At 31.4% G+C, this 9332-nt stretch overlaps 1 protein-coding gene across 1 annotated transcript; it reads left to right on the top strand.

The window, feature by feature from the left end:
* Window positions 1–1993: 1993 nt before the first annotated feature.
* On the top strand, window positions 1994–5754 carry LOC110036758 (the record flags this gene model as incomplete). Its single annotated transcript, XM_020741285.1, is given in 3 exon segments — window positions 1994–2341; window positions 4474–4545; window positions 5687–5754. Coding segments are annotated over 3 exon segments (422 nt in total), but the record flags the coding sequence as incomplete, so codon positions are not given.
* Between the last annotated feature and the right edge of the window lie 3578 nt (window positions 5755–9332).

Here is a 9332-nt window from a genome sequence, read left to right on the forward strand (position 1 = left end):
TATTTGTGGTTGTTGATCTACCAAGTTTTCCTTTAATAAGGTTATAGGTTGATATTCATATGTATTTAATTTTGGTTACTTTTATAATACCTTAAACCGACATTGACTCTTTTGTTATTTTCGCAGTTATACAAACATGACTTCTAGGATATCAGACACAGACAGAGGGATTTTGTGTTATTGTGGACTACCATCTCCGTTGCTAACATTGCGTAAGGAGCATAGCTTTGGGAGGCAGTTCTATGGTTGTGCTAGAGGTGTTTCAGCTCGTTGCGGTTTCTTCCGGTGGGTTGATAGTCCGACATATTACACTGTCAGTAGTCGTGCCAGCAGTCATGTGAATCTGATGGTTTCTCAGGCTGACCGTGCAGTTGAGGATCGACGTAGCCAGAGTCTTATGTTAAATATTTCAATATTTCTACTTGTTGTTGTACTTGTATTTGTACTTTTTTAGTTCTCCTAGTACTCGTTAGGATGTGAGAACTGTAAGATATCTTTTAGAACATCTCTGTCATTATCGTATGTGTCTGCACTATATGTTTCTTTTCTACCAATAAGCTATTCTGAATAAGCTGCCCAAGGCAGGAATGTCATTTAACCACCAATAAGCTACTTTAAACAAGCTGTCACAAACAACAAGCCATATTATTCTGATAATCTGCAGATTATCAGAATAATCTGCTTATCAGCAGATTATAAATAATCCACAGCTACGTCAAACAGACCCTTAATCTTTGATACAAATGCCTAAAAATATCTCTCGTTACAATATAAAATTTATAATAGATTATCAAAAAATTGTTTCATATTCTATTAAGAATAAAAAATATGTATGCAAAAAAAAAAACTATTAAAAAAATATTTGAATGATTTTAATAATACCGACAACGCACAAATGAACAATATGAAAGAAAAAATTATAAAATATATCTCATAGCGAGATATAAATCTTAAAAATCGTAAAACCGTTAGATGTCACTTTTAAAAGCAGCGCGGCCAAGTCAAATTTCACGGATGAAAATAATATAAATTGGACATAAATTAAACTTAGCACCAAATAAAAAAATGACCTCCTTTGCCATTGTGGCCACCCTTTCCGCTTGGTTCAAAATTGTTTTGATGTCTCCTCTTTCTCTCTTCTCCTCTACATTCAATCATAAAGGTCAATTGGCATTGTAGTGCAGGAAAAAATATCAGCTTGCGTCTGAAATCTGAACTTAATATTCTTTAGTAGTGTTGACACGTAGGGAGCAAAATTTATATTCAAACAGGGATATAAATTTATCTACCGAGACTTTATAACATAATTTTTAGAGACGTCACTTTTACAAGAATTTCTCTAATGATCTATATTAAGAAATCGACAAGACAACAATGAGATGAAATGTTCTAGACAAGATCAGATGGATGAGAGCAATCCAAGTAACTCTAAAAGATTCCACCATATAACGAAAAATGTTAGAAGGAAAAAGCTCCAAGGATAACTCAAGAATAATCTAGAAAAGTCTAGCGCTATGTATGCCTATAAGTGACTAGTATAGAACTATCTAGAAATCAAACAATTCTAATGTGATCTAAAAATTTCTCTCAGGTTTGGGAGGACTATAAATAGGAGTTCCTCCCTCTCATTTGGAGGCATCCAAGAATAATCTAAAGTTCCAAGCATTCAAGTGTTGTAATCATTCTTTTTTAGTGAAGTATTTTCTTTCTATAATACTTCTTCCTATTTTTCTTCTATGTGATGTGTGTTTACAAACTCAAGCGTTATAAGTCAGACTGATTTAGTGACAAATAAGAACCAAAGCTGAGGCCTTATGGATGATCATATGGATGATTTGAGATAAGTTAATATGTGATATTTTAATAAAAAGTGTCCACGGCTATAAGCTCCATTTGGCTGTTCACTTAAAAAGGGTATTTATGTAATTCCACAGTATCATTTTACTTCTTTCCTCCCTCCACTCATCCTTTTCTCTCTAAAGTACCCCGAAGTTCCCCCACTTCGGTCTGCCATTACCGCTCTTCAGAAGAAGGGTTCGGGAGAGAGAGAGGGAAGTAGATGGAGAGAGGGGTTGTGGGCGAGTTTATGGTGTGCGTTGACAGGATCATAGCGTCCGCCTGCTTCGACGCTGGAAACGGGCCGGCGGCTAGAGTTGATGGCGGTTACAGTGCTCCGGCGGGGGCTGAGGAGGAGGGTGAGTGCTCGGACAGCTGGAAGGGAGAGGTGAAGTTTGGTAAGAAGAAGGGAGGAGGGAGGGAGATGGTTGAGTGCAGAATTTGCCAGGAGGAAGGGTTTGAGAGCGACATGGAGAGCCCTTGTGCTTGCTGTGGAACCCTTAAGGTCTTTTTCCCTCTTCTTTTTTCTCACTTCTCGAGAAGTTTGCTTTTTTCTTTTTTCATTTTCTTCGTCATATCGGAGAAACCCTGGTTGTTATTGTGCTGATTGCTTGGCTGGAGGGACAAAATGTATTTTGTGGTATATGAGTGAAAATTTTTGTCATAGTTTTCTCATGATTCATGATTTTTGTGCAAATTGTTTCATTTTTTTTTTAAATTTTAAACTTTGTCTTCCTGAGATATGTTTTGGTAATTAAATATGCTTCTTCTTATTTCTATTGACTGGGTTTTCGTTTTGTATTTGTGCTTATAGATATTGAATTCATCGCATGTTTGTTTATTTTGGACTGATGAACAAATGGAAGGATTGGAAGTATTTAATTGTTTTTATTCAATTTGTTTTGTTTTAAAGGAGGATGGCGTGCTTTAATTTGCATTTGTTGCTCTAACCTGAAGAATTGGTTTGGATTTTCCAAGATTGTTAATGGCTTGTTATTTGCTGGGCTAATTTGCTTTTATTGAGTGCTTCAGTGAGGAATCTTTGAGAAATGTATGGTAAATATGTAGTTAAGGACATGATGGGCTTAATTTAATTTGTTCTTTAAACTATGCTTGATTTTTAGCCAGCATATGCTTTGTGTTGAGTTCTTTGTGCAACTAATTCCATACTCTATAAGTTAGTTGTCTTAGTTGTGTCTCGATTTCCTAGTTATAATTGGTGTGCTAAGTAATGATAATATGTTGTCTCTTTGGAGAGATGCTAAGCAATACTAGTATGTGGTCCCTTTGGAGTGGCCTAACTGGTGAAATTTCTTGATTTATCGTCATGCAATGATGTCACTAGAAGAACATGATAAAGAAGTGCTTGAGCATTTTCATTTTATGTTGAGAATTATGAGAGATACTATAAAAATATTGAATTGCTTTGATGTTAAATGCTGCAATAGAATTTATTAGTATCTCATTGCGTATTTGTGCTTGGTGGGAAAATTGCAGTTTGGCCTCTAAGAGCTGAACTCTTGTTCATATACTTCAAACATTATGAAGAGTTAATTAAAGATCCCTTAATTTGATGTATTTTTAATTAGTTATGTTCAAATATTATTATCAATAACTTAAACTGATTTTGAAGCCATAATGCCAACATAAATGTCTAGATTTGACTTAGATGATTTGGTCATATTTAACGTCAACCACCAAATGACCCAGTTGGGAGAATAAATATTTCAGATTTGACTTGTGTTATGAAACATTGAGGCAGACCTAAAAAGGCTTGGACATTTTGTATAAAAAATTATCTTAATTTATTAGAATTACATGAAATTATGACACTCAATAGGACGGTGGAGAAAAAGGTTCATGTAGCTGACCCCACTTAATGGGATTACAACGTTTTGTTGTTCTCTTTGTAATACCAACATAAATTTGATTCAAGACCTAAAAAGGCTTGGACATGTTGTATAAAAAATTATCTTAATTTATTAGAATTACATGAAATTATGACACTCAAGAGGACGGTGGAGAAAAAGGTTCATGTAGTTGACCCCACTTAATGGAATTACAGTGTTTTGTTCTTGTCTTTGTAATACCAACATAAATTTGATTCAAATATCAGTGATTCAGAAATAATTTGCTTTACCAAAAAGTTAGTTTCATCTTTATTTGTGAATTCAGTCCCAATGTTGATGGAAAATTACCTCATTGTGTAATGTTTTAGGCACCTAGATGAGCATATTTTTAAATTGCAAAGGATATCTCATTTATAAATTACTTGTTTGTAGTTTAGATGATTGCTATTTGTCTGTCATATGTCTCCATGATTGATCTTTAGATTCATGGCATAATTTAGGTTGTTGGTCTATCTTTTTTGGTTTTTGGATGCCTTTTTCTGCTTGTCTTTCAAAATTCTTATGTTGTCTGAATCTAAGAAAAAAATTACCTTTCATGAGAAAACTTCTTTACTTTGAAGTCTTCCACCCATGACATCTCTTTGTTGTGTTTACTTTTGATTAACTCTTGCTTAATCTCCTATTGCCTTTTGAATTCCTATTGCATCGAGCTTAATTCCTAATGCCTTTTCAATGCTTCTTTTATGTTCAATTTGTGATTGAATTTTCAAACAATTTTTTCTTGCAGTTTGCCCACAGGAAGTGTATACAGAAGTGGTGCAATAAGAAAGGGGATATTACATGCGAAATATGCAACCAGGTTATATAGCCATTTAAGGCGTACTTGCCTAAGTTGGCTTCCTTAAATCGAAGAAAGCATTCCACATAGTGTTTGAGATGAGAATTGCATGTTTACATCTTTCATGTTGTAGTTTACCGCATGTTCCTTTGTTGAAAGATATTTTTTTGCCTTTTATTGAAGGAAAAAGCTCTTTTATCTTTGTTTTTTCTTAGTTTCCTTGTACATTCTCTTATCAAGGATTTATGTTATATATTTAGGCAAAGTATAGACAATAGACTGTTAAGCAGAGTGTGAGTTTTTATTTAAAATTTCTAATAATGGACAACTTCTTATTGTTTTACATTTATTTGAAAATGTCCTTGTTGCAAGTTGTTAAGAAATCAAATTGTCAGATGAGTTGTGTTATTTTTCAATTTACTACATGAAGTTTTCAAGTAGTTTCTGTTGTTGCAAATCCAAAGATTGCATTTCCATTATTCTAGTATTTTTATTCCTTTTTTTTTTATGTATGTCTTGAAAATTAAAGTTAGAATTATCCTTTTCTTAGGATTATTTTATTGGTAGATTGACTTCTTAGGATTTATCTTATTTTAATTTTATACTGCTCAACCATGTTTCAACATGAGGGGGAGTGTCAGGAATTTTAATAGGAAATAATTAATTCCTGTAACAAGTTATTAGGAATAAATTATTTCCTTAGATTAAGGAGATATTTACTTTCCTATTTGATATTTTTTTCTTGGATTAGGAATTATTTGTTTTACTATTTTATGTTATTTCCTATATCTCTTAATAATTAATATGAATTGATTATTGAAGATATCAGGTGATATATCTTTCCTTTCATGTCATTTATTTTTAATTATTTTTCCTATTATAGGATTGTTGTAATGGTTTCTTATACCCTCGTTCATATCAATGAAACAATTAAGTATTCCACTTTATTCCGCATTATTCTGAATTTCAACATTAAGAATTTGTTGTAAACCAGTTTTTGTTTATGATAAGTTGATGCAAAATAGTTTAAGCCACTTCTTCCAAAACAAAGGTCGCTTCTCCCAAGTTTCTTCAAGTAAACTCTATAAAATTTATTTGTATGTTGCCACCTTCTCCATTTGGTTAAGCATATCTAAGGAATTGTAACTTATTCCCTTTACAGATGTATGCACCAAATTACTCTGCACCACCTTCCCAGACAAATTCTGATGTACTAGCAATTGATATCAGGTACTTTTCAAATACCTTTGGTTTGTTTATTTTTACATTTCAAAACTATGGTGTAAGGTTTTTTTTTTTTTTTTTTTTTTTTTTTTTTTTTTTTTTGGGGGAGAAGCTGAACTGTTTTTCTTGCACATCAGTCATTGAAAAATGCATGATACTAGCAGTTCAAAAAGATTTTTGGTTGAATGCGTATACTTGTGTCTTATCTTTGTTTTTAATTTTGTGAATTTTATCTGATGCTTAAGCATTCTCGTTCCAACAAGTCTTTTTTTTTTCTCTTTGGTAATCAATTAAAGTTCATTCTCTCTTTGTTGGTTTTTGTAATGTTTTCCTCCTCTGGTTTTTAAATCTTTCAAATATGTGGGTCCATTAGATGGTTAACTCTCAAGTTTCATGGATATAAAGGTCAGATTGATGTTTAGCATTAAGTGTCATGGTTAACATTCTTGAGTTCATTTTAAGAGATAAAATCAGCTTTGAGGTCTGGCTTCAGATTTTGAATTAACTTTTATTTTCCCACTGTAGAAGTTTTCAAATTCAAACTACTGAGAATTGTTTTTTTATATGGCAGCTATCTCTTGATGTTTTCTTACATGTGGCAGCCATCTCTTTCTTGATGTTTGTGTGTATAGCACATCTTAGGCCCTTAGGCTAGGCTTTTACCCTTTCCAGAAATTAAACTTGCATCACATACAACCATTAGTGGTGCAAGATGCTTTATGTGCAATTACAATTATGTGATGAATCATATAAGAAAAATTAGGATTCACTATTCACAAACCACAAAATAAGATTAAAGGAAAATAATAAATATGAGAATTGGATGGTGAACTATAATTTAGTGATTGAATTAAAAAAAAAAAACTGATGAAATGTGAGCTGTGAAAAATCAACAGACAATTGTAATTTACATCACTAATAGGTTTCAGTTTTGTGAAATTTGAACAAAAATAAGAGCACTAGCAAGCTAATAACAAGTTTTGTGGCAGAAGTTGGGTTAGGGAAATATGTCACCATTGTAAGAAAGTCAAGTCTCTTGTTGGCATAAAGAGATAATTTTTCTTGAGATTTAAGTAGTTACGCTTGCATCATAATCGAAGGAATCATATATCTAACTTATTCGCTTCATAATAAAATGGGAAGAAATTTTTTATTCAATCATATATATCCAATTTTATGCCTTAGAAACTACATTTATAGACTTTAATTACTTCAATGTTTGTTCTGTTTAAGTTAGTAATACGAAAGAAACTTCATTTTGTTGAATTCCCACAATAGGAACGAGAACCTTGAATCTTTTACATGTGATCTATTTTAGAAATTACACCATAGAAATCCCACACCCACTAAAAGAGTTGGAACTTGAACTCTGCTTCATGCTATCAATGACTAAATAATCGTAAACTTGCTATAAGATTAGCGACACTAGAATTTTGTTATAGACATTTTATAAAATGCCCTGCTTGAAATTTTTTTGATTCTGATGTATTGGTCTTATAATATCTGCGAAGTAATTTCGAATTTGTGCTTACAGTGGAATAATTTATGATTCATTAGAAATGCCTTTCTTAGTGGTGAATGAGATATCTTTAGAACCCTATGGACAGATTCTCGTCATTCAAAATAATCTTATAAAGTTGTATATAGATTTATCTACTAGAAACTTGGTTGTAGGTTCATAAGGAGATGAAAAGAGAGTAGAATCTAAGGAATTAATTGCAATTGGCTCATGAAATATGATCAAATCAAATAGATTAAAATTGGTTTAATATTTGAATATTTGGAAATTTTCAATTTAAAACATTAGTTTCAATGTTCTATAAGTTTTTAATTGGCCTTGCTTTTCTTGTATTTAATTTCTTAAAGGTTCTTGATAGAAAACTTTTTGAATTTAAACACATCATGATTTTATCACTACGTTGAATGTGCATGCTGCTTTTGTTCACATTGGTAGAAACTTTGTAACTGTCATTGTTTAGCACTCCATTTTCTACAAAATCCATAATCATATAAATCATGTTAACGTTATCAATTAATGAACATAATAAAATTAAAATGCGCCCTGAGGATAGTAATATTGGACTAGTGTCATAGCTGACTATTATATGAAAATAGTAATGTGATTGCAAGCGGGCAAACCGCACAATGATTATATTTGTGAGGGCGGACAATCTCTTTAAAAAAATAACCCAATTGGCTTAAATATTAGTTACATTTAATGCACTGATTAACCATATCGATAGAATTTTATATTTAAAATTCCTTTTAATATATTTGCAATTAAGAAATTGATTGAAATATTGATTCTACTTAACTCTCATCATAAAGTTCATTTTATGAATTTTTATGTCATTAAATCACGAACCAAAAATAAAGTAATCATCAATCTAATCATTTATCATCGAAATAATATAAATTTCTAATTCATAAAAAAATTTATTATAAGATTGCTCAGTTAATTCATCAATTACATGGCATATGATTTGTTCATCTTCATATTTAGAAATAGGTTCAATTTCTGTTGAAAATTTAAATTCAGGCTTGATCAGATGTCCAATTTCAATTTATAATTCAAATTTTGATTATTGCCCAAGTATATATACAGGTTCATATTCAAAATTAGCAGATGTACTTTCATAATGTGACTCCAAATCAGTTTCTGCATCTAAAATATTATCTCATGAATATTTATAAACTACATTGTCAATTAATCGTGATTTTTATGTTGGTGCGTATGCACCATGCTTCAGAGGACAAGACATTGTTTCTTTTTTCTTTATAGACTTAGAAAAGAAGTGTAATAGTTATCGCAATAGCCCGAACTATATATAAAACCTCATGCAATATTTTGGATGAATTATTGTTAAATTTAGCCCCAATTTTTAAGGACCTCTAGTAAAATAAATGATTGTAACAAAATAATCTTATGGTACATAATACTTGAAAGATTTATAAACCTTACATGATACTCTAACATTGCTTTATTTACCTTATTTATAATTTTAATATTTTATTTCTCATTGAATATTGGAATATAGCCTTATTATATTTGGTTAGAACCATAGTTTGTAAAATTTTATTTTAATTACCTCATTAATTAAATTTTTTTTTTGGCCCAACTTATATGTCCTACATTTAATTGATTAGATAATATAATAATAAGCTTTGATACCAATTTGATATATGACATTTTACGGTTGGAATTTCATAATGCAATTGGAATGATGTAAGATATATAAATCAACAACAACAACAACAACAACAAAGCCTTAATCCCACTACGTGGGGTCGGCCACATGAATCCTTTTTTTCCATTGCGTCCTATTTAGTGTCATATTTTCATTTAGTTCTAGTAAATTAAGATCATTTTTAATACAATAAGCCCAAGTCTTCCTAGGTCTACCTCTGCCTTTCTTAACACAAGTCGAATTTAAAACATCTACTCTCCTAATCGGATCATCTAATGGTCGACGTTTAATATGACCAAACCATCTAAGACGACTTTCTCTAATTTTGTCTGTCACAGAAGCTACGCCAACCCTATCATGAATATATTCATTTCACATTTTGTCTCTAAGTGTAAA

The sequence above is a fragment of the Phalaenopsis equestris genome, unplaced genomic scaffold, assembly GCF_001263595.1.
Source record: "Phalaenopsis equestris unplaced genomic scaffold, ASM126359v1 Scaffold210538, whole genome shotgun sequence".
Lineage (NCBI taxonomy): Eukaryota > Viridiplantae > Streptophyta > Magnoliopsida > Asparagales > Orchidaceae > Phalaenopsis > Phalaenopsis equestris.